At 41.0% G+C, this 27,230-nt stretch overlaps 1 protein-coding gene across 2 annotated transcripts in view; it reads left to right on the plus strand.

The window, feature by feature from the left end:
• The window catches only part of KCNMB2 (potassium calcium-activated channel subfamily M regulatory beta subunit 2), a 577,176-nt gene that overhangs the window by 502,677 nt on the left and 47,269 nt on the right, over positions 1 to 27,230 (plus strand). For both annotated transcript variants that reach the window (XM_089675536.1, XM_089675535.1), the window contains one exon: positions 8,962 to 9,132. In XM_089675536.1, coding sequence (XP_089531662.1) covers positions 8,962 to 9,132 — 171 coding nt within the window. The remainder of the gene's footprint in view (positions 1 to 8,961; positions 9,133 to 27,230) is intronic.

Consider the following 27,230-nt stretch of genomic DNA (forward strand, 5'->3'; position numbering starts at 1 on the left):
AAGGGCCACATCCGGCACTCAGGCTGCAGTTTGGAGACCCCTGCCTTACAGGATGATATTTTTTCATCCTTTTTTAATATTTCAGTTCTACTGACCTCCTGCAACTTCTTTTAGCCACTTCCTGAGAATATGTATGTGCTCCATTATTAGATTCATATCATTGGACAAGATGGGCTCTCTTATATAGAATAAAGGCAGACCATGACTTTGCAATTAGTGTTGACACAGCTACTTATAGTCTCCACTGGAAGTGCTTGTGAGAAAGTGACAGCACAGAAGAACAATTAGGAGACAGGACAAGGCATTGTTACAGAAAAACATGAAGTTTCCAAACAAGGCCTTTCATGGCAGGACTGCCAGCTTATTATTCATTTAACAAAAGTTGTATTATTAAAAGAAATTAAAATGACATTGGAAATTACATTTACTTGTTAAATGTTATATGAGGTTTTAGTGACTGTGTTTACATGTACTTTAAAATCATTTTCCAGACCTATAAATCGTAATTATTATTTATTCTAAGCCAAGCCTCAAACTTTTGAACATTGAGCCACTTACTATGCTGTTAGTCCTCCGAAGTCCACCCCAGGCCTCCATTGGTAATGTAGTATTGATAGTATTTCAAAGAGTGCAGTGAAGCATTTAGGCAGTGTATGTGTACAACTTGAGTACCTTTGTAAATTAAGTTCCAGGACTTTCCGATTTTGATCTTGTTATGATCATTTACAGTAACTGCATAAACCATTTTGGCAGAATAAGATTGATGGTAATTTGTGGATTATTGTGCACACATTGGGGCTGATTTACTAAAACTGGAGAATGAAAAAACAGCTGTGCATGGTAGCCAATCAGCTTCTAACTTCAGCTTGTTCAGTTAAGCTTTGACAATACAATCTGGAAGCTTATTGGGTTCGATGCAGAGCTGCACCTGATTTTCACACTCTCCAGGTTTAGTAAATCATCCCCTATATATGCTACGAGTGTTTTCATACTGTCCATTTAAAAGAAAATCTGGCCTTTAACATATTATGTTCTCATAACATACACATTAGCCACTCACAATCTGGGATTTGAGGATTTTTTTCCTGGGGTTTATGTCCTTGCAAGCTTTTCATAAAAATAATTCTATTTAGTTCAAATAAAGCATTATGGTTTTTCCATATGTGTATGCTTCAAGAGACTTCAAGAGATAGGAAGACACTGCTATGCCCATCATAACTGATAGAGATTATTTATGTTGACATGAATCTTTCAGTTAAATCCAGAGGCATGAAACTTTCTATTATTTACCTAAACAAGTTTATTTGAACACAATATGATTTGCTGGAAAATATATAATCTGTAATCTGTGGATTGGTAGAATTGCTGACAAAGGCTTTAAAGTTTTGGAGAGAAAACTGTAAATATTTCACAAAGGATTTTATAATATATTTCTATATATATGTCAAGTGTTAAACTTACTTCTGTAATGATATGAATATTCACTATGATGTAATTTTCATATATCTTGTGTAAACATAGCAAATTCCAGTTTAAAACATTAGAAATAATAAAAAATGCTGTGTCAATAATCTATCAATATATTTTAATTTTCTTCTCCTTCATTATTTGATAAATACATTGCTAAGCAGTGGGCAGCCCAGAGTGCAGGCAGCAAGTACCTTATAATACCTGCTGAACAACCTTACCAGTATTTTATTACTTTATGTTAAACACAATGATATTTAAAAAAAATAATGTTTTTGTATATATTGTACAGTATATTATGTATTATTATATTTATGAAGCAGCCATTTGACAATGTTAGAGATTTAATTCCAATATAATTAATTGAGTCTCACTTTCTAATAAATTCAGTGTAAAATCTTATGTAGGGGGGATCATTTTATTTCATATTTTATCAGCCTAGTTTAGATCTAATCTGATTCAATTTTAAAAAAAACAGAGTGGCATTAATATTATTTGATGGCAGTTCAACAACAACAAGAGTGTAGAAGTTAGGAAGGCATTATGAAGGCATTATCTGCTATCCTATTATCTATATGATAACTATATCAACAAATATATTATTTAAGAAAAAAATAATGTTTTAGTACATATTGTACAGTATATTATGTATTATTATATTTATGAAGCAGCCATTTGACAATCTTAGAGATTTAATTCCAATATAATTAATTGAGTCTCACTTTCCAGTACATTCAGTGTGAAATCTTATGTAGGGGGGATCATTTTATTTAATATTTTATCAGCCTAGTTTAGATGTAATCTGACTCCCATTAAAAAAACAGCGTGGCATTAATATTGTTTGATGGTAGTTCAACAACAAGAGGGTAGAAGTTAGGAAGGCATTATCTGTTATCCTATTATCTCTATGATAACTATATCAATTAATGTATATTTTTCTTTATTTTTAATATATTACAATTGGTACTTATATTTCATTACTATATTGATGCGTATGTGTAACTTATAGTTACTGAACCAGTGCAAATTAATTCTTTTAAACTATTGTTTCTTATATTATGTATGTAATCTTTGTTAGCATACAAACATTTAATACATGACAAAGGATCTCAGACACTATGTGGTAGATTTACTAAAACTGGTGCATGGTAGCCAAACAGCTTCTAACTTCAGCTTGTTCGATTAAGCTCTGGCAATAAAACCTGGAAGCTGATTGGTTCCTGCACAGAGCTGCAAAAGATTTTGCACTCTCTAGTTTTAGTAAATAAATATGCCTTAGTTCGTTGATGATATGTGTAGGTTATTTTTGATGCAGTTTAGATGAATCAGAGTGACTTGCGAGCCACAGGTGTGATAATTACTAGAGGATCGCAAACATGAAACACATAACTACAACTGTGTTGGAAATATCTACAAATATATGTTGCGCTCCTAAATACTTCTCAATAAATAATAATTAAATTATTACCATTAAATTAATTCAAATTGTGATACAAATAACTAATAAAAGTGTACAAATACCAAAAAATATTTAAATGATATCACAACCCCCTGATGAAGCCACATGATTGGAGGCGTAAAGCGTAGGGGAGGGGCTACGTCATCACTCGGAGAGGAGCTGCACAACACGATAGATGGCAGGTGTATGACTCAGAGGCCAGCAGAGGATTTCCAATGGGATATTGCGTTATTTAAACCTGTCTAATGTGAGTTTAATACTTGGATGGTGAGAATAAAAAGTTTTAAAAGGTAAAGCACTATGTCCTCTATTTCTTCCTGCATGCGGAGTAATACAAGGAGAGGATAATTAGGTCTGGGATAACAAAAGGAGTGTGTAATCCCTGAGGGGATAATCAGCCACCAGAGGATACATCCATTACTCCTAAAGGAAGGATCTCCCTATTTCACCAGCAAAAGTATATGTCCAGCAGGTTCCAGGGAAAGTGAACCGAGGGCGTGTGTAGCCTGGTTGCAGGCATCAAAGGAGGTGAGCGCACATCTTCACTATTTGAAGGATTCACAAAAGTCACAAATTGAAGAACAACAAGCACCAAGTCACTATATATAAACAATGGTTTATTCAATGGGACTATTATTTTGATGATATTTGGATTCATACTAATCACTACTAATTATTTATGAGCATTTGGTTATTTTTATTTATGGGGATCATTTAAATGTGTTTTAGTTGAGGGTTATTAGTTGGTTTACTATTTTTATTATATTAAATGAGGGTATTATGAATATAAATGAAATTGAGGGTATTAGTAAGTACATCATGTCACTAATAGATGATTTATGAGCACTTGGTAAAAAATTTTTTAGAGGAGTGTTTCATGTGGAATTATTTTGATATTTATTTGGAGGAGATTGATTAGTTGAAACTATCTATTTAATTATTTTTGATGCAACCTATACAATTTTAAATACATTTTTTATATTGCTATGATGATATCATGACACTAGAGGGTGCTGCTCCATGTCTTTAATTGAAAACCAGGATATTTAAGCAGCTAGAAACTGATTCCTCCTGTTCTAAAGAAGTCCACAATGATTGGCGGAAGAAACGCGCCAATGTAATGACGTCAGCAGCGGTCCACGATGTCTGCACGTCGGACATGTGAGACTAATCTCATGATGCAAGGGCTGCACAAACCATTCCCAGAGGCCCAAGAGAGTTCCCCATATTGTGTTATACGACACATCATATTGTTCAGAGGCATGGGCATTAACTAACCATGGAAATGGATGGAAACGCTTAACAAACGGCTTAAAGAGCAATTGTATAAGGAAAGATCTAAAGAGAGGCTGGATTGTCTGCAACTCTGTGTCCCGGTAGCAATAAATGTGCGAAACACTTATCCATGATCTTATACTATCTCTATCCACATTCTACCAAGGCAATCCCTCAACATATGCGTGGTCTTCCTATCTGCTCAAACGGTCTCCAGTCACTCTATCCATTGTTTATAGGACTTTACGGATTGCAATAATAGCTCTTTTCTCCACATAAGATGCTCGCTTGGACATATATCCGATTCAGTCCGTATTACAATGTTCTCATGCCCACAATCTGATGGTCATTTATTTTGCTGTCCAAGAATCTGGGACATTCATTTCATAGTGGCCATATTATCTATTCACCTCTCATTGTTTAGTATTACTTATGGCCTAAAACTGTGCACCAACGAACAGAGACTGTTTAACATCAGTAACACCCTAGACTTGTATTTTCTATTACCTGCTCAGGGAACTACTAGCTTTGCCCACTTCTTTCTCCTGTTAGGAACATCAGTGTCCATTATATCTCACTATTATTATTATACAGGATTTATATAGCGCCAACTGTTTGCTCAGCGCTTTACAATATAATGGGAGACAATACAACAACAGTACAATTCAATACAAGAGGGTTAGGAGGGCCCTGCTCCTTGGAGCTTACAATCTAAGACACTAATGTCCATATTGACACTGTATACTTTTTTGCGTACTGCAATCCCGATTGCTTTTTTTTTAATAGTGTTGTAGGTGGTTGTGTACGATATTCACTGTCTGCAGATATCATTCCCTCTTTTTACTGGAAATTCAATAAAATGTGTTTTTACATGTGAGCTACTCTGCTTGGGTGTATTATTACCTACTTTGTTAGCTTGCTTTTTGCAGCTACCGTGTTTGTTTTTCATGTCAATTTTAGGTTTACACCCACACCTTTAATATTTTGGTGAGTCTGAGAGCTTAATATAATGCCACCCGCCTGACTTTGGTGGCAATTTTCTATTTATTAGTAAATAAATACCGATGGAGTTGCTCCATAGACAGCAGAGGTAATTCTTCTAGCTTTGTCTGATTAAACCGGAGCGCTCTGATACAGGATGAGTCAACGCTGTGAAGATTCACTTGGGTTGGTTTACTAAAGGCAAATGGGCTGTTCACTTTGCAAGGGAAGATGTTGTTTGCAAAGGAAATGTTCCCTTTGTTTAGTGAAGCAAACAAAAATACAGTTTTCTTGTATTCCTTGCAGGTAATTGGGTATTCTTTGCAAAGTTATTTTTCACCACATTTGCTAAGTGAAAGGAAAATTCAGTCTCAAAGTGAACAGCCTATTTGTTGCTACCAACCCATCCCCACTGAGTTTGGTAAACAATTTATTTTTTACACCCAGATCTATCTCTCCACTCCCCAGCTCACCCCCACAATCTCTTCACGTATCAGAAATCTACTAAGCGACATATCAGCATGGATGTCACTTCACTACCTTAAACTCAATCTTTCAAAAACTGAGCTTGTAATATTTCCTCCTCCCCGATCCCCCACTCACGACTTCACCATTAAGATCAACAGCACAACCATTGGTCCTTCCCCTCATGCCAGGGTGCTAGGCGTAATCCTAGACTCTGACCTCTCCTTTGGGCCCCACATCCACTCACTGGCTAAATCCTGCTGCCTCAACCTCCGGAACATTTCCAAAATCCGCCCCTTTCTGACCAATGACACCACAAAACAACTCATCCACGCCTTGGTTATATCCCGCCTCGATTACTGCAACTCCCTCCTCACTGGTCTACCGTTACACAGGCTATCCCCCCTTCAGTCTATTATGAATGCTGCTGCTAGACTCATACACCTTACCAACCGATCAGCGACTGCTGCCCCTCTCTTCCAATCCCTCCACTGGTTTCCACTAACCCAACGTATAAAATTCAAAATACTAACCACAGCTTACAAAGCCATTCACAACACTGCCCCTAGCTACATCACCAACCTCATCCACAGATACCGCCAAAATTGCCCACTCCACTCCCCCTATGATATCCTCCTCTCTAGCTCCCTCATCACCTCCTCCCACGCTCGGCTCCAGGACTTCTCCAGAGCCTCTCCCCTCCTCTGGAACTCCCTATCACAGCATGTCCGGTCAGCCCCCACCCTGTCTGCCTTTAGGCGATCTTTGAAAACTCACTTCTTCAGGGAAGCCTACCCCACCTTCACCTAAGAACTGTACTTGAATCACCTCTGCCAGATCATCCCCCCGCAACTATCACCTTTTGTATCACCTCCCCCTTCCTTTAGATTGTAAGCTCCACAAGCAGGGCCCTCCTATTTCTTCTGTACTGAAATGTATTGTAATTGTACTGTCTCCCTTATATTGTAAAGCGCTGCGCAAACTGTTGGCGCTATATAAATCCTGTATAATATTAATAATAATTTCTCTTAAAATTATTATAGAACCCTGTGTTCAAATTCCCATGAATAAAGCCCAATGCAAATCTTACAATTTTTTGGTTTTTATAGTCCTATGCCCTGCATTTGTGTGCCTTTTTGTCTTTAAATACCCTAAAGGACGTTATGTATACTAGAAAAAAAAAAAAAACATGCTTGCCTCTCTCCCACTTCAATATTTTCTGCTGGCACAGCTGAGTAACAGACACAGTGTCCTCACTCACTAAGACTTGCAGAGGAAGGGGTGTATCTGAACAGCACTTTTTCTGAGTGTTGATTACTGAGTATTGTAGATCTAACCCTGGTGCCTATTGGGCTACACAGTCATGTTTAGACACCCTGAACAAATACTGTAGCATGAAAGTGAAGGTCATGTTATGTGGTCCTGTTATATATTAATATGCATTTCTAGTGTGCCTCAGAATATTAAGAAAACAACTTGAACCCAGCGTCACAAGTCCAGTAGAACATCAAAAAATGTTTTCCCTGGTCAATCTGACCCATGAATGCCAACAATCCATGTTTACATCTGTAAAAGAGCATGGACAGAATCAGGGGCGGACTGACAAGTCATGGGGCCCCCGGGCAATAGGGGATCATGGGGCCCCTGTGTCCCTGCCCAAACTCAAAAAATCCTATGAAAAAGGTACCAGGGGCATCTCATGGTCATCTCACTCCCTTCTCTCTCCACCCTTCTCTCTCTCACACCCCTCCCCCTCCAAACCTATCTCTCCCTCTATCCCTCCTCCCTATACAATGACTAATTTGTATTCCAATTAATCATCCATTTTTAAGCTACTCCCACTATTAGGTACAACCTTACCATGATCTCCATTTTTCATGGTACGCGGCATGTGCCACTAGTTCTTTTTGTTATCCCAGGATTCCCCAGGTAATCCAACACACAATATCTCACAATTGTCATAATGTTTTGACTTTTTCATTGTAAAACCAGGCAGGGTACTTGCTCTGGGTATTGTTAATGTTTAAATATTGTTTATGTTGTTAGAATATCACTACTTTAACTGCTTCCTATCTGTCCTATAGCAGAAATACTGCTACAGGGTGGCTCGGGTGCGCAAAATCACATGATTTTGCATTTCTGGGTAGGGTGCGCGTGCGAGCCCTACCCGCGCTGCCATTCGCGGCCGCTGCTGTCAATCACCGGGTCCCAGCCGGTGATTACTTGCAGGCGCCGGTGATTATCGATGATCTCCGATGGGGGGGGCTGATTTGTTTACTGACAGTTCTCCTCCCTGTAAACTCGGGCACAGCCATCCAAAGCAGTGTGCGCACAGTGAAGCACAATGACATGGCCCCCTATGTAAAACACTCCCAGCACGCAGTTAACCCTTTGATCACCCCTCATGTTAACCCCTTTCTGCCCAGTGCCATTAGTAGAGTGTCAGTGATTTTTTTTAGCACTGATCACTGTATTGGTGTCACTGGGGATGTCAGTGACACCAAGTCAGTTTCCCCCAGTGTTAGAATGTCTGCCGCAGTCCTGTTATAAGTCGCTGATCACTGCCATTGCTAATAAAAATGTTAAAAAAAATTCCAGTATCTATACCGCCATTTGTAAACGCTAAAACTTTCACATAAACCAATTAATTTACACGTATTGGGATTTTTTTTAGCAAAGACATGTTGCAGAATACATTTTGGCCTAAATTTATGACGAAATTAGATTTTTTAAATTTTTTTAGTGGACATGTTTAATAGCAAAAAGTCAAACATATTGTTTTTTTCTCAAAATTGTCAGTCTTTTGTTTTTATAGTGCAAAAATAAAAATCACACAGGGGATCAAATACCACCAAAAGAAAGCTCAATTTGTGGGAAAAAAATTTTAATTTGGGTGCAGCGTTGCATGACCACGCAATTGTCTGTTAAAATAATGCAGCGCTGTAACGCAAAAAATGGCTTGGTCAGGAAGGGGAGTAAATCCTCAGGAGGGCAAGTGGTTAATGTCTGTTAGGACTTTCTGTCATGTTACGGGTTGTTATTAACAAATGTGCTCTGTCATTGAATCTTTCATGTTTTCTCAGTAAAAAAAAAAGTCATGGGGGTTAGTACCCTGGCTGGAATTGCATTTCTCTTGGCTGCTGTTTGCAAAAATATCAACAGTTAAGAAAAAGTTGTGGTTTTTTTTAGGTGAGAATGTGACATAGCACAATACAAGTAGAGACTTTTTTGATACAAGGTCTGCTTTAATGGTACTTTTTTCTGTAATCTTGTAGTTGATAAAATATACTAATAGCAATATCCTTTTCTTTTAGAAACTTTTACCAAAAAATCAAGGACCATGACCTTCTGGACAAAAGGAAAACTGTGACAGCACTGAAAGCGGGAGAAGACAGAGCAATCCTCCTGGGGCTTGCAATGATGGTCTGTTCCATTATGATGTATTTTCTCCTAGGAATAACACTACTTCGTTCATACATGCAGAGGTAATTTGGTCTCTGTCACCTCCAATTTGAATATATATGGCCTAATTGCCTTTACTGGGTTATTTCTTTTATCTCCAAGTACATTCCCAATCTGCTTAAAAACATTCATATGCAGTAGAAGATTTGCAGCGGTTTAGTGCCAAACTGATAAGGGCAGAAATTGGGAGCTTTATATTCCAAACACATTTCCATTCTACTGCTTTGTAGCTAGGTACAGAAACATTCAAAAATTACAGCAGATGTCTCTGGGAAATAAAAGTGCACTGGTTTTAACAGTGGGTGGAATTCATCAAAGAATTCAGAAGCATAAGGAAAGAGACACAGATCAGGTTTAATATAGGATTCAGCATTTCATTGGTTCAGGGGACTTGTAAAGCTTACTTTACAAATTGCTTGCGGTGATTGTAGACCCGTATTTCTATACTACAGCAATACTTAATGCAATACATGGTATGATTTGTTCAATTAATTGTGTTGGCTTGGTTTTTAGACTTTCTGGACTCATGCATATATAGACACATACAAACACCCACTAGCTTTTATTTGTTAGTCTTAAATGTTTAATTAAGCTCTGCATAGTAAGGAGAATTATGATGATTAGCAAAAAGCCGGCTTGCATGTATGTTTACCTTTCGGCAGTTTAGTTGCTATGGGTTTCTGTATAAAATACATTTCTCTTTGCCACATTAAAAGTATCTAAAATATTTTGGGGGGGAGGTGGGTTTTGGGGATAAAATAGTAGTTAGTAGTGTTCTACTGGAGAAACTTCCCTCCATTTCCTCTCCTGGAGAGGAAATTAAATTAAACTGGTCTGAAGTGAGGGCCTACTGTACCTGTGCAGTAACTCTTTATAGACATAAAAGGTAAGTATGTAGTAAGGGGAGGAGGTGAAGTTCTTGTTAAATTAGATTTGGGGGTTAGGGAGGGCTTTCAATTCAATAACTGGGCCTAGTGAGACTAAACTAAACTGTGTAAAATAGTTTTCAGCATTTTTCTGAGTCTATTTAAGTTTTTTTTTTTTCCTCAAATTTCTAAGACAGCTGGTTGCCCTCCAGCTGTTGCCAAACTACAAATCCCATGAGGCATTGCAAGATTGACAGTTACAAGCATGGCTCCCAAAGGCAGAGGCAGTTTCGCAGCAGCTGGAGGGCCGCCAGTTTGACACCCCTGTTCTAAGACATCTATACAACTGTATTGGTTATGCCTTTTGTTCTTGCACATTTTCTTCCTATGATATACAGTATAATAGTGATGTCCAAGTTGGCTATCAAGGGCTACAATCCTTCTATCATTTAATAAACTCTATCCACCTATAATTATGTTTGTAAGTTTAGTCTCACTAGGCTCAGTTATTGAATCTGACACTTAAAGCGGTATTAACTGCTTTTCCGCCACCCTGTAGCAGAAATACTGCTACAGGGTGGCAGGGGTGCGCAAAATCACGTGTATATATACGTGATTTTACATTTCCAGGTAAGGGGCGCACGCGAGACGCGAGCATGGCCTACCTGTGCCGCCATTGGCGGCCTCGGCTGTCAATCACTGGGTCCCAGTCAGTGAATCCCACTGCCACCCGGTGATCACCGAGTATCACAGACGGGGGAGAGACCTGTATGTAAACAATACAGATCTCTCCCCTGTCAGCTCCTGCACACTGCTTTGTAGGGCTCTGCATAGCAGTGTGCTTACAGTGAAACACACAGTGAAACAGCACACAGCACACAGATAACCTTTTGATCGCCCCAGATGTTAACCCATTCCTGCCCAGTGTCATTAGTACAGTGTCAGTATTTGTTATTAGAACTGATCACTGTATTGGTGTCACTGGGGATCAGTGACAGTTAGTCAATTCCTCCCAGTGTCAGAATGCCAGCTATAAGTCGCTGATCGCCACCATTACTAGTATAAAAAATATATATATATTTTCCAGTATGTATACTGCCATTGTAGATGCTATAACTTTTACGTAAACCAATTAATTTACACTTATTAGGATTTTTTTTTAGCAAAGACATTTTGGCCTAAATTCCTGCCGAAATTTGACTTTTTACATTTTTTAACTGGACATGTTTAATAGCAAAAAGTCAAATATATTTTTTTTTTCTCAAAACTGTCGGTGTTTTTTTAATTAAAAAAAAAACCGCAGCGGTGATCAAATACCACCAAAAGAAAACTCTATTTGTGGGAAAAAGGACATAAATTTAATTTAATCAGTTAAAGTAGCACAGCGCCATATCGCAAAAAAATGACCTGGACAGGGAGTGGGGTAAATCCTTTGGAGGACAAGTGGTTAAAGGCAATTTTGTAAAAAAAAAAAACATGTATACTTACCTGCTCTGTGCAGTGGTTTTGCACAGAGCAGCCCCAATCCTCCTTTTCTCAGGTCCTCCACCAGCACTCCTGGCCCCTCCCTTCTGCCAAGTGCCCTGAGAGCAAGTAGCTTGCTATGGGGGCACCCAGGCAGGCTCACTCCAGAGCCACTGCTCTGCGTATCTAGTCTGGCTTGGCCCCACCCCCTCTCTCTCCACATTGGCTCACTGCCTGTGATTGACAGCAGCGGGAGCCAATGGCTTCCACTGTTGTTTCAGCCAGTGAAGAGGTAGAGTCCCTGAAGAGCCAAGGCTCTCATGTACATCACTGGATCGCGATGGGGCTCAGGTAAGTATAAAGGTGGGCAGGGGGGGCTGCTGCACAGAGAAGGTTTTATACCTTCATGCATAGAATGCATGAAGGTAAAAAATAACCTTGAGCCTTTGCAACCACTTTAATCCTGGCTTGTACATGCTTATCAAACACTGGAATTTGTTTGTGCAATGTATGCGCATGGTGTCTGAAAACTATAGGGAAAGGGGAAAAAAAGCAAAGTTCTTACAATGGTACAATATACTGTTTCTGAATGTCTCTTTACTTTTACCCAACCATCCCAAAATTTGTTTCCCATTGGTCTGTCGCATGTCATACTAGCGTTTTATGCCTTACAGTAATCAGCAGGGAAATTAAAACTCTACAGATAGGAAGTAAAAATGAAACTGAGTCTCTGTGTCTCCCCATAAAGACCTGAGATTTTTTTATACCAGGACTCTTTCTTCAACTTTGATGGCCATCAGCAGCTGTTCAGCAGAGTGTGACAGAAGGTCTGCGCATTACTAGTCAGAAATACGTACAACTGAACTGTTGGCCCACTACCCTGTACATCTACTTCACATCTACATAACATTCAGCTCCACTGGATATGAGTAAAGGGCTCAAATGAGGTCCCTAGTTTATGTGCTGCTGAGGAAGGGGATGGAGAGGGTCAGTTTGCAGTAAAGCCTTCAGACTCAGCCCTCTGTGCTCCTATTAGTACCCAGCTTTTTCCTTCTATTTATTTAGTTCCTGCTTCCGTAACATTTTATCTGAGTGTAAATATACTGTACCTGTAGCTGGAAAAAAGACAGAAGGGATAACATTGATAAACTGAACAGCTAGGCAAACAAAAAAAAAAGAGTAAAATACTGCAAGCTTTCCAAATAGGAAAACCCTTCTGATTTTTAACAAACTGGGGCTAGTGCTATAATAAAACAGCAACAGTGAAGCTTGTATACACAGGTGCTGGATGCATCCATTCTTTGCATACAAACTACCTCTTTTTATTATTTCCAATGAACATTTATCAAGCAAATTAGTGACACGATAAGGGTCTCGAAGGAAAATAAATGTTTAACACCTATAGCATAAGACACATTTCAGAAGCATTTTAAACACATATTGGTCATGTGGAGAGGTGTTACCTGAAACTTTCCAGATTCCTTTTATTTGTTTAAAGAAAAACTATTTGAGGAGGTTATGCACATGAAGTGACTTGCTTTGGCATGTGGTTAGTTTTACGGTGTTTAATATGGCAGTTTTGGGTAATTCCTGTGATATTTTTGGCTATATTTTGTTTCTTATAGATCAAACTGTCTTTTTTTAAGCAATATCATTGATTCCTACACTGTCATATGTCTGATTCCTGGCTTGATCCAGCTGAAGATGATTATGGACTAGACAACTCAGTAGTCTCTGTGAAGTTTACCAAAGGGCGCTTTCATTCTCTAAACAAAGAGTTGCATAGTTATCACCAGATGGTCTATGATTATGCCTGCATTAGAGTGCTAGGTTTTGATGAGGTTTGCTCCTTCAAAATATTTAATAAACACCATAATACATTCATACAATGTCAGATATTTCCCATGCAATTCCAGGTGATATCAGGCTCCTCAATCACATCGCAGGTGCTGGCTCAGCCTATCTCTACTGAAGCAATCAATTCTATCAGTAACAAGAATACCACCAGCAGGAACAAGTTCTTTTCTGACATGTTTCACACTGGTCTGTTGCTTACTCAAATAATCTTTGAGAAAGTGCTGTGCCTAGCAGGAAATATGTCAGAATAAAACTTGTTCCTGCTGGCTATTTTAATAAAGGAAGAAAATGACTTTGCATCTCAGTGTGCAGTATCCCTGTTTCTGATACAGTTGATCCATACAGAAGCCTTTTCCTAAACAAGGTCTGAATACGAAGCAGAAGATTTTCAATTATCATCTGACATGGGTTCAGCAATTTGTGAAGTACATTTTTGATATACTAGCCAACAAGGGGAGAATTTTTACAGGAGCTAGTCAAACAACAATGACAATATTGTCAAGCTAGAGGGAGGGGTATAATTTTCAGGACTCCTTTGTCCAAGACCTGGAGGATGTTTCCTGGCCCTCTATATGAGGCACCAGCAAGACTTAAGCTGACCATACACGTATAGAATATTCATAAGAAAATTTTTTTGCACATTTGATGAACGGAAAAATGTCGTTTGAAAATTGTCTTTTGCTTTTAACATTCGATTTTAAAATGAATGTAATTTCTGAATGATATCCACATACACTGGCCGAAAATTTGTTTTCCTTCCTTCCCCTTCAATTTTTTCTGTCACTGCTGTCGAAAACAAACAATGATTGGACCCCACTAATGATTAGAAAATCAAACAAATATTCTTGAAAGAATATTCTTGGCCGAAAATCTACACGTACATGGTCAGCCATAGCATGTTAGAGAGGAATTTGTTAATTACTTCTTGTCACCTGAACAAGAGCTTCTATGGCAATATTCAAAAGTTTAAAATACTCACCCTAAGTTTACTTTTCTTCTTGTCTGGCAATCTTTAATTAATAAACAACGAGTTTGTGCAATAGAAAGTGTATATTTTTTATTTTTAACAGTAAAAATATGATGTGAAATGTTTGCTCCCAATGGGATTGTGTTGTTGCAATTCGATTTGCAAAGTGGGTGTTTAATATACAATGTTACTAAAATATTGTGTTCATTTTTAAAACCCAATGTTTGAGGAAAAGTTAAAATTGGATAGGATTATGATGTTTATAATGATCACAGCACCTTTTTCTGCAACATAAAGTGCTGGATGTGCAAAAGAGGAAATAAGGAGAATGGAATGTATTGCGTCAGGTGTTAGGGCAAGAATTGTGTTACTGGCAGGATAACCGGGTGAATATAAAGTGAAAAGGCCTAAAACATGCAGCCACAATATCTGTAATCACACACAAGCAAATATGGTGTTTGTTACATTTGTTACAGGCATTACCCTGGGTTTATATACAGAATAGTTGCAGAGTAAAATAACAGAATACAGCAAAACTGCCAAAAACAATAGTTTTTTCCTAAAACAATATGAAATCCTTATGAAATTCTGGTGTTCTATCTTTTTTGGCCAGATGCTTTTATGCAGATCTATAGTTATTTTAAAACATCAACATATGGTAAAACTGGCACGTAACAGTACATTATGAGTTACTGTAGAATGGTACTGAGGGTGACAGTTTCTCTTATTGAATTTGTCTCAGTGAGAATAGCAAACAAGTCCTTTCTTTCTTGTTCTTCTCTGTGACAAGGCTTGTAAAGTTCTCTCTTATAGAGGTAAGATTAGAGTCTTTGTAATAGCTTTTTGGCTTTGCACACAGCCTCTTTTGCCCTGGAACAATCACCAAGGCTTGAGGTTGACTGCAGAGGGTGAGAATTGTACAGACGATAGTCTCTGCATCTAATGTATCCTCCTCATTGGAGACACACATACTATGTTCACTGTCTGCAAGGTTTCCCAATGTTCTATTGATATGAAACACATGTTTCAGTTTATTGTTATGTGACTGTTGGAGAGGTTTTCAAATGTTCCAGTTCTTAAAGTACAGAAAATTTCCCCAACAGCAACTCGGACACCGGTATAACCCTACAGTTGCTAAAATAAAATGGGAAAATGCTCATGTCCTCATTTCCATGACTTTCAAAATTTTGACTCATCAGAGTAGATGTGCATTCTCACCTTCACTGACCCTGATTCACTCAGCTGTTTAGTAATCACATTAGATCCCTTTTAAATCAGTCTTCTGGGGTTTTCAAGTTGTTTACTAGACAAAAATAAAGCTGACCATAGATGGATAGAATTTTGTATGCAAATTCTTAGGAAAAGTGTTAGAAAAATTCATAGGAAAATTCTCAAAACATTCTCAGAACATTAAAATGTTTGAAAGATTTAGTTTGCTACTAACATTTTGATTTTGAAATGAAGCTGGCTTGAGATGATTGTGAAATGAATAGACTGAACCAAATGAAAACCACAAAATCCATTTATTCAAGAAAAATGTTCAATCCTGCTCCTTCGAATTTGCTCATCACTGCAGTCAAAAATGAACATCAATTTGAGCCACTATAGATTAGAAAAATGAAAAAATGTTCTTAGGAATATTCTTTGCATAAGAATTTTCAAATTTAACACCGTCTATGGCCACCTTAAAACTGAATGTGAATGCCACACTAATTGCAGCCATGGTGTCCTGCAAGCATGCATACACTGTAGAAAATGGTTGTTGCAACTCTATCATCCGCTCTATCATTTTCTAGTTTCCATAGCACCTTGGAAACTCATGCCAGGCAAATGCTAAATTCAACATATACACTATGGGTGCACTTACACTGTGCTTCCATTGACATGAATTGAGGTGTCTGGCAAACATTATGAGTTGCCAACATTTGCCAAATGTTACAGACAGATCAAAACCAACGCAATGTGATAAAATGTGATGCCAACGTGCTGTCATTGTTGCATGTGTACTACACAGTTCTCTGTCGATGTAAACTACAGGCATTTACTTTGCAAAGTATTTTGAGAGCTTTAATAATCCAGCTGAAACATCTGTTCTTTTTGCCCATGTGAATGAGGCCTTGATCCCTGGTTCACATATGCGCGGGTGGTGCCACTGCAGATCCACACAAAAATCTGTGCAGCCACACCACCCACACAGAGGAATGTGGGCCTACCAATGGGTGCCATTAATTCTAATGGCACGCCACCCACGCTGGAAATCGCAACTGTACTGGGAACCGAGGTTCCCATGCAGGCTGCGTTTTCCAAAGAAGTGTAGGGACTTCTTCCCTGCGTGTCTCGGGTCACAGGCGTTCATTCAAATGAATGGGCTCTCATGTCCACACAAAACGCTGCCCGCAGGAATGCGGATATGTGAACCTAGCCTTAACGTAAATCAAGTTGCCTCTCAAATAGCAAAGTCTCTGCAACGTGTTTACAAAATATTTTCAACCCTAAAATTTCACTCTAAACATATAGAGATATCTCAAATATAATCAACCCCGTATTCAACGTCAGATGCAGGATGCTGGAGGAACTGGTGCATGGTGCCACAGCTGTTTCCACTGTTTCTTTAATGAAAGAAAATGAGTACAGCTTTTCCATAAACCCACAGCCAGTTCATATTTACCCACACGGGGACGGCCAGTTCCCACAGATTCAATATTTGCTGCCTGGCACTAATACTGCCATTACACTACCTGTGTTGGGGGAGCGGTACCATCATAATTGCACTACCACAGGATAGGTAACTTTCATTTTGTAGCTATGGATGCTGGGGAATGAAGACAACCATTGTCCTGGTATGATATGTGTATGCATGCCAGAACTGTGGAGATTCTCATGGCAACAGCAGCCAGTGCAACACACACTTATTCCATAATCAGGCACATCCACATCTGTTGAGACAAAGCAGTTTATTTATGAAAGGCAAATAGGCTGTTCACTTTGCAAGGGAATTATACCCAGAGCTTAGTGAATGAGGTGAAGCTTTGTTGATAATCAATCGTATAGCAAAAATTATTATTTTTTTTATTTTCCTTGCATGTAGTTGGCTATTCTTGTGGGGTGAAATATCACCGTATTCACTATGCTTACTAGAGAAAGTTCCCTTGCAACATGCAACTTCCCTTGCAAAGTAAACAGCCTTGTTTTTGGTAAATCAACCCCAATGCATTGTTGGTACATCTATTATTTGTATACATTGATGTAAAGCACTCATTTCTTTAACTTCTCATGTTATAATTATAAACAGGTTTTGGTAGGAATATGACATCACCATAACATTATAGAGTGGGTAATGCACCATTTTTCATTGGTCTTACAGTTTCAATGTATAACATACTGAATCTGCATCAGTAAAGACAGTTTGGCTGCAGATGGCTGAGGTGTGGTGAAAACCTATTCCTATTCTATTTTCACAGAAGCATAATTAAGATGCAATCATGGTCACGCTTCATCCCTCGCAGTGCTACTTTAGAGCAGACAAAGGAGGAATTTTTGACTTAACAGCGATGTATGGACTTATTTTTTTCCCCAAATTATACTTACCTAGGTGGATGCAGCATCGGTCCAATGGCTGCATCTGTCCCCCGCCGGCTCCAAGTGTAAGAATCCAGTGATCACATGACTACAGTTTGCTGAGTTCTCACAGCTCCTCTGAGCAGGCAGCCATGACTGTCAGTCACCACTCTCTGCTCTACCCCCCCCCCCCAGCGCTCACTGGAGTGCTGGACCGTGCACAGGGAGGAAGCGGTTGGCTAAGGCTCTCAGCAGCTCGCTGAGAGGCTGAGCCGATCCAGAATCTGGGGGGAATTCTGACTTTGAAGTAGGGATCTTTCGCGAGCCTGGACAGCGGGCTTCTGCCAAAAAGAGCTTTGGCTGTACTTCTCCTTTAAAGTCATACTTACCTGCTATGTGCAGTGGTTTTGCAGCCCTAATCCTCTTCTTCTCAGGTCTCCCACCAGAGCTTCTGGCTCCTTCCCCTTGATCATTGCCCCAAACAGCAAGCCGCTTGTTATAGGGGCACTGGTGTGTGCTCACACATGAGCCCCACTCTATGCGTCTATAAGACACATGGAGTTGCAGCTCGGCCCCGCCCCTCGCTCTTTGGCTGTACTTCTTCTTTAAAGTCATACTTACCTGCTCTGTGCAGTGGTTTTGCAGCCCTAATCCTCTTCTTCTCAGGTCTCCCACCAGAGCTTCTGGCTCCTTCCCCTTGATCATTGCTCCAAACAGCAAGCCGCTTGTTATAGGGGCACTGGTGTGTGCTCACACACAAGCCCCACTCTATGCGTCTATAAGACACATGGAGTTGCAGCTCGGCCCCGCCCCTCGCTCTTTAGCTGTACTTCTCCTTTAAAGTCATACTTACCTGCTCTGTGCTGTGGTTTTGCAGCCCTAATCCTCTTCTTCTCAGGTCTCCCACCAGAGCTTCTGGCTCCTTCCCTTTGATCATTGCCCCAAACAGCAAGCCGCTTGTTATAGGGGCACTTTGTGTGCTCACACACGAGTCCCACTCTATGCGTCTATAAGACACATGGAGTTGCAGCTCGGACCGGCCCCTCGCTCTATGCTCATTGGCTCATGGGCTGTGATTGACAGCAGTGGGAGCCAATGGCTCCCACTGCTGTATCTCAGCCAATGAAGAGAGAGAGACCTGCGACAGCCATGGCTCCCATGCACATCGCTGGATTGAGAGGGGCTTAGGTGAGTATTGGGGGGGATGTGGGGGGAAGCAGCACACAGAATGTTTTTTACCTTCACGCATAGAATGCATGAAGGTAAAAATCTTCAGCCTTTACAACCACTTTAAGCTGTATACTTATAATAAATCTGTCCAACCACTCCTGTTTAGCATTGCCTTGCTGTGTGAGAGAATTGACAAATGTTCCTAATCATTTATTCATGGACACTCAAAAGTTGGTTGCTGGGGCAACAACGTAGTTGGTGATGTCTCCCTCAGCAACAAACATCAAGTGTTAGCAGCACAAACATCAATAATGAAAATAAAAATGTGTTGAAGACATGCCCAGTCAGTGTTTCAGAACATTCAGGGCCCTGTTCTAAAGGCGCATATGGATAATTTGCAATTTGAGTGGTCTTCTGGCTGGAAGAGGGTGCATTGCTGTGAAGGGAAGGAACAGAAATATACAGCAGCTACAGGAACCAAAGATGTTGCATCCCTCACTGATTAAAATGCAACACTGACCAGAGCTTATGTTGATATAAACATTTTCCCTACAACTGGGCCCAGGAGCACTTAGGAGCATCTACCACACATGCTGAGTCCATAATTGATATGACTGTATGTCTGAACTACTGCATATGTGATTTTCTGTCATGTAGTATTAATCATGTTGTGTTGGAGGGATCACATCCACTCTTTAACCCATTCTTGCCCAGACCCAGGGGTAGTGACCTTGTCTTAACAGCATAGCGGGGGAACTAACTTATATTCTCTTGCACGTGAGGATCTCTGTGGGATCAACCATCCTAGCTTAATAGATACCTGTTGACCGTCTCCTGCACACCTGCTTCAGACACCAATTTTGCCCCTTGGGCACAAGTTTCCTTTTCAAGAGAGATCCTCATACAGAGGTCAGGAGAGGGAAGAGTCCACACCAGGATGTCTTTTAACAGGTTACTGAACCAAGAGTTGTGAATATCTTTGTTTCTGCATCTCAAGACAGATTTAAAATTTACATTTTAAAGGATTATTGTAAATTGTAAAATAAGGTTCACAAACATGGAACATTTTTGTACAGCAAGGATTGCTACATTGTTTTTACACAGTAGAAAACTAAAGTAGAATTTCCATTTTGGAGACATGCTCCTGAATCTATTTAGTGCTGGGTCTCACTGTTGGACCCACAGCCAGACTGTATTAAATGAACTGCAGGCATCTTGCAGATACAAGTAGATGACAACATTTCTATGTATCGTTGAAAACATATTTAGAAACTTAAATTTCATGTAACTGCTGCAAATGTATGCTAATCAACTCCCTCTTCCTTTGGATCATGTTTTATGGATAACCATACTGAGGCACAAATACCAAAAGTCATTCTCTCAGCATGTACTCAGTCAAGGTTATCCTAAGGACATTGCCACATAGAAGTAAGTTTAAAGGAGACTTGTTATAAAAGAAACATGGAGGCTTCCATTGCTGAACTCAGCCCAAAATATGCTTCTTGCCTGACTTTCATGCTATGCTGTTGTGCCAATTTTTTGACATTCTGACCAAAAACAAATATGCAAACATGGATTTTAACCCGACTTTTGTGAGTCAACATGCAACTGGCTTTTTCAGAACAAGATAAGCAACAGAAGTCACCATATCTCTTTCATGGCAGGTTTATTTTAAAATGATTGTAAAGGTTGCTTTTTTATATTAACTCATTGGCGCAGAGCATACGCTGGGCTTTGGCGCCAAGGGGGCCGCATATGTAAACAAAAGGTAAACAAAAGATGTGCCGAGAGCTTGCGCCCTGCACGCTCCCGCCACATTTACCGGCTCCTCACAAAAAGGACTTGACCGCTACTTGCTGTCAGGAGCTTTCTGATCATGTGACCACCATGACAGCCAATCACAGCGGTCACATGACCCTAAACCCCACCCCATCTCCCAGCATCACAAACCCCTTACAGGGCCGGGAGGCACCAGCGCCAAGGGGTTAAAATACTAAACAAATTACCCCTCCGCTGAGCACCCCTGGAGCAAGCCACTTGCTCTGGAGGCACTCATGCATTCTTGCACTCGAGCTGCCTCTGTGTGTCCACAAGACACACAGAACGGGGCTTGGCCCCATCCCACATGCCTCGTCATTGGCTCTGATTAGCAACAGCAGGAGCCAATGGCTCCTGCTGTTGTATCCAAGCAAATGAAGAGTGAGAGAGCTGAGAGAGACTGGTCTGTGGGGAAGTTGGAAGCAAAAGGTTGTTTTAACTTACTACATAGCATGCAGTAAGATAAAAATAAAACCTTCTGCCTTTACAATCCCTTTAAGTGTGGAAAAAGTATATATTTGCTGTTAAAAATCTATATGCCTTATTCATTGACAGTTTAAAAAATGTTAAAGTAAATTTCACAGTCTAAAGCTTTGTGAGTGCCAATATCTTTATAAATGTGGGTTTCCCCATGTCTGAAAATTGCATTTACTTAGTTCTTACATATTTTCAAGTGAACTTGTGACTCTTTATAATTTCCAGAATAGATCATAACTGAGTAGATCACTTACCTGAATTTTCCAGATCCATTGTGCAAACCATTACTGAATCAACAGGTGTACACTGTATATATAGTAATTGCCTGTAACCTATGTTTTCAAATGTAAATTAGATTCCTATTATGTCTTGCCTGCCATCTGAAACATTACATTAGTTTGTGCATACTTTGTTCCATGTTCCATTCTCTGGATGTAGTAATAATTACTTGGCATTTCTACAATTATCTGAGTTACCTGATTGGGTAGACTGAGAAATATAGGCCATACCAATTTTTGTCTCCTATCTCTTCTTTATTTTCCCCATGTTTCTTCAAAGGTGATAGAGAATGTCATGTTCTAGGAGAGTGTAGGGAAAGCGCGGCAACAGTGTGCTAAATCATGGCATAGTACAGTGGGAAATGTTCTGCGACATGGATAGATATCATGGTCTTAGAGATAGTGGCAACGGTTCTGCAATATTGATATGTATTGTAGTCTAGGAGAGAGTAGGAAATGTTTTGCAACAGTGTTCTATATCATCGCCTGGAGAATAAAGAGAACAAGGATGGGGCAAGTTCAGAGTTCACACAAAGATGTATTGAGAGACAGATTTGAGGCTCAATAGATAAAAAGGTCTAGCCTTTACAAAAGTGAGCCTTATATTTCAGAGTAAGGTAAGGTGCTGCTTGGGGGTTGCTGACTAATTCAATTCACATTGCTGTTCCTCCTAAAATATGTTAGAAAGAAAAAAGGGGTGCTGTTGCGCTTAGGAAAAAAATATTAACATATATGTGAAAGAATTAACTATATATAAGATACCTATATAGCAGCAGTCCTAAATGTGAATTTCTAAACACAAAATCTTATATGTTTCAAATATGGACCACAATAAGGTCACAAATTGAAAAAATAAACTGTGCAATCTTTAAAGTGATAACACTGAGCAAAATACAAATAAAATATTAATATTTAGTCCCAACATGTGAATAATTGGTGCAGCGGTGCTGTATCTTTAATGGTGATACTCCATACTGAAATGACAAGTGCTTCACTGTGTTCACACTGGTGCCCCACATAGACGTAAACTCACCGTCATTTCATGACCACCTATCTCTAGGGAAGTCACACTCGCTTTTTTGGGACTATCCCAGTTTGCAATCCGGTCCTGATGGCCGATATTCCTTCGCCCTTATAACCATGGTTGCTGGTAGTAACCAATAATTTTCCACTAGATCTGCATCAATGTTAGGCAAATCCTCTCCTCCACAGGCAGTATTTCATATTTTCAGCATAAGCCAAATCAAAAACAGACACCCCATAATGTAAAACTATTTTTTTTTAACATACTGCCATTAGGGTAGTTCAATGTCAACATAGTGACACTATACTACTCTGGAGGGATGATCAGGGATTTTATTATTTTTTTACACAATCCTTGCTTATAACAGTGATGATCACTATTATAAGTAAAATTTTTACTGTTGTGAGTGGCTTTCATTTATGACATCTTGCTTGCTATTGTGATGCTACAGCTAATCACATGGCAGAGGGTGCCAGATACCATTTGATAGTTGTGGGCCAATCACAGCATCACAATTAGAGATGAGCGAAGTATTCAAAAATTCGATTCGGCTGATTCGGCGAATTCGCGGAATAAATTTGATTTGAGTCGAATATATTCGCTGCGAATTTAACTTATAAAAAGGGTGTTTCTAAGCTTCAGAGAGCCTTTATATTAGTGCAGAACACTGTACCTTTAATTTAAATGCCCTTGGAGTCTGCTGGGGAAGAGAAATAATACTGTCAGTCAGTATGACATGCAGATGAGTGCCGTCGATCTTAGAATCACCGCACACTTCACTCATTTGGGCAGTCACGGGGCCAAAACCAAAGTGTGGAGCCACAGTGTGGTGGTGGAGGCAGCAGCAATGGGAGGCCATACAGCACCCTATGACAAAATGGAACCCACCAGCAGTGTGAGGAGACCTGAAAGTGGCACATGGCAGAGTGTGGCGATGGAGACAGCAGCAATGGGAGGCCGTACAGGGACCCATGACACACTCTGGACCTGGCAGCAGCATGAGGAGGCGGTACAGGGGCCCATGACAGATTACGGGCCTGGCAGCAGCATGAGGAGTCGGTACGGGGGCCCATGGCAGATTACGGGCCTGGCAGCAGCAATGGGAGGCCCGTAATCTGCCAGCACCCTATGACAAAATGGAACCCACCAGCAGTGTGAGGAGACATGAAAGTGGCACATGGCAGAGTGTGGCGATGGAGACAGCAGCAATGGGAGGCCGTACAGGGACCCATGAGACACTCTGGACCTGGCAGCAGCATGAGGAGGCGGTACGGGGGCCCATGGCAGATTACGGGCCTGGCAGCAGCAATGGGAGGCCCGTAATCTGCCAGCACCCTATGACAAAATGGAACCCACCAGCAGTGTGAGGAGACCTGAAAGTGGCACATGGCAGAGTGTGGCGATGGAGTCAGCAGCAATGGGAGGCCGTACAGGGACCCATGACACACTCTGGACCTGGCAGCAGCATGAGGAGGCGGTACAGGGGCCCATGACAGATTACGGGCCTGGCAGCAGCATGAGGAGTTGGTACGGGGGCCCATGGCAGATTACGGGCCTGGCAGCAGCAATGGGAGGCCCGTAATCTGCCAGCACCCTATGACAAAATGGAACCCACCAGCAGTGTGAGGAGACCTGAAAGTGGCACATGGCAGAGTGTGGCGATGGAGACAGCAGCAATGGGAGGCCGTATAGGGACCCATGAGACACTCTGGACCTGGCAGCAGCATGAGGAGGCGGTACAGGGGCCCATGACAGATTACGGGCCTGGCAGCAGCATGAGGAGTCGGTACGGGGGCCCATGGCAGATTACGGGCCTGGCAGATGACGACGAGGCTGCCAAGTGCGATCAGCCTCATCATCATCAATTAGGGTCTCCGCCTCACTACTAGCCCCCTCGGCTGCGTGTGGGTCAGGAGACAGACCTGTCTCTAGACCGGCTACCGAGCCACTCTCCTCGCCCCTACTTCTTCGCCTGGCTGCTGAAGAGGCGGATGTCTCCCCCCGTTCCTGACCGCCCTCTGTTAGCTCTTCCTCACTGTACAGTGGGGCTGAGCCCACAGCATGCGATACTTCGCTTGGTGAGGGAACACCAAAGGACAGGGGCAGGTAGAGGACACGTGATTTCAGTGGGCTTGCTCCCGGGCCATGCCAACTGATGGTTGTGTCTGACGTACCCACCGACCGTTGGCTGTAGGTGTCAGAGGTGACCTGGGAAGAGGAAGACGACCGAGCCAACCAATCGATGACGGCAGGGTTGTCGGTGGAGACACGACCGCTGGATGACACCGGGAGCACTGGCCTCTGGCTGCGACTAGTGTTGCCTCGACCCCTTCCTCTGCTGCCACGTCTGCTCGCTCCTGAAACATTGCCTCCTCTGCCACTCCTCTGCGTGTTGTCTGACATACTCTTTAATTCAACGATTCTGTGTCCCTGAGTAACAATTCTGTGTCCCTCAGTAACAATTCTGTGTCCCTCAGTAACGATTCTGTGTCCCTGAGTAACAATTCTGTGTCCCTGAGTAACAATTCTGTGTCCCTGAGTAACATTTCTGTGTCCCTCAGTAACGATTCTGTGTCCCTCAGTAACAATTCTGTGTCCCTGAGTAACAATTCTGTGTCCCTGAGTAACAATTCTGTGTCTGTCCCTGAGTAACAATTCTGTGTCCCTCAGTAACAATTCTGTGTCCCTGAGTAACAATTCTGTGTCCCTGAGTAACAATTCTGTGTCCCTGAGTAACAATTCTGTGTCTGTCCCTGAGTAACAATTCTGTGTCCCTCAGTAACAATTCTGTGTCCCTGAGTAACAATTCTGTGTCCCTGAGTAACAATTCTGTGTCTGTCCCTGAGTAACAATTCTGTGTCCCTCAGTAACAATTCTGTGTCCCTGAGTAACAATTCTGTGTCCCTGAGTAACAATTCTGTGTCTGTCCCTGAGTAACAATTCTGTGTCCCTCAGTAACAATTCTGTGTCCCTGAGTAACAATTCTGTGTCCCTGAGTAACAATTCTGTGTCCCTCAGTAACAATTCTGTGTCCCTGAGTAACAATTCTGTGTCCCTGAGTAACAATTCTGTGTCCCTCAGTAACAATTCTGTGTCCCTCAGTAACAATTCTGTGTCTGTCCCTGAGTAACAATTCTGTGTCCCTGAGTAACAATTCTGTGTCCCTGAGTAACAATTCTGTGTCCCTCAGTAACAATTCTGTGTCCCTCAGTAACAATTCTGTGTCTGTCCCTGAGTAACAATTCGGTGTCCCTGAGTAACAATTCTGTGTCCCTGAGTAATGATTCTGTGTCCCTAAGTAACGATTCTGTGTCCCTAAGTAACGATTCTGTGGCCCCAAAGTCTCTCTAGCCCTAACTCTGTCCCTAATACAGACAGGTCTGTCTCTCTTGAATGACCGGAGGCTAATGGAGAATTGTAAGATGGCCGCAATTTATAGCTCCACCATTACACAGTGCTGGCTGGCTGCTGATTGGCTAATGCGATCACATGTCATGAATGAATGCATTATGGGTCAGCACGCCTTGTCTGCGCGCCTTCCCAGAGATCCCCGCTCCGTCGCCACACATGTCGCCGCCATTTTTGGTAAATTCGATTCGTGCATCCGAAGTTGGCTAATTTTCGGATTCGGCGCAAATCGAATATTTCCCAATATTCGAAACGAATTCCACCTCGCCATGTTCGATTTGCTCATCTCTAATCACAATAGAAAGTAAGCTTTCATGAATGGAAGCCTTTCATAACAGTTTTGCTTTGCATTGTAATAATGTAATAGGTTTGATTGGTCATAGCGATCAGATTATAATGATGGCCAGGTACACAGCACCATGATCCGGTGTGCGCAGCGGTCATGAGATTGTGCTGCTGCATGCCCCCGGGGACATGCCAGTGAGCATGTGCTGAGTGATTTACCAGTACATTGCATAGTCTGGAGCTGCCATCCACCCTCCGTAAATGTGTTGTGGGTGGGCGGAAAGTAGGTAATAATATCACTGCATCTGAAAATTACAGCATTAAACAGAGCCAGTCTGTTTAATCTTTAAAAAAAACCTGTAGCTTGCATATAATGCATATATAATAACTGTCATTGTTGATTTAGTGGTCACATGTTCTGGATGCATTTTGACAGCTAGCAGTCGCAAACAGTGTCAACTGCTATCTGTAAAATGTGGAATGCAGATTAACAGTCTCTCAGCCCTGACATTATGCAGGAAAATGGTGATGCAAAGAATAGAGAGTAAGGGCAGACTAAGGGCAAAAGTCCTTATCTGCATATTTTTCTGGGTTAAAATATAGAAGCAAGAGGGTCAGCATGACAACTAGTATTTCTAGAATAATAAATCAGCAATAGCAGCCTCTCATTTTCTCTTAGGTTGTTGTTGATGAATATGTTTATAGGACATCTGTGCTGAAAGAAATAGACTATCACTGCTGACATCTTCCTCTGAGAATGCTAGTTTCCTGGCTGTCAATTTGATCCAATGCCTTTATCCATTCTAAGTCACTGATCCATTAGGAGTTCTGACTGTAGCCTGACTTTCATGGTCACAGTTAAGAGATAATAAAGAATATTTAACATATATGTGGCTGCTCAGGAGGTGGGCCTTAACGCCGGGTGGCTGCATATATGCAGCCCTATATG

Source organism: Staurois parvus, unplaced genomic scaffold (genome assembly GCF_062004578.1).
Source record: "Staurois parvus isolate SC_StPar_1 unplaced genomic scaffold, SC_StPar_1.0 ptg000155l, whole genome shotgun sequence".
NCBI classification, from domain to species: domain Eukaryota; kingdom Metazoa; phylum Chordata; class Amphibia; order Anura; family Ranidae; genus Staurois; species Staurois parvus.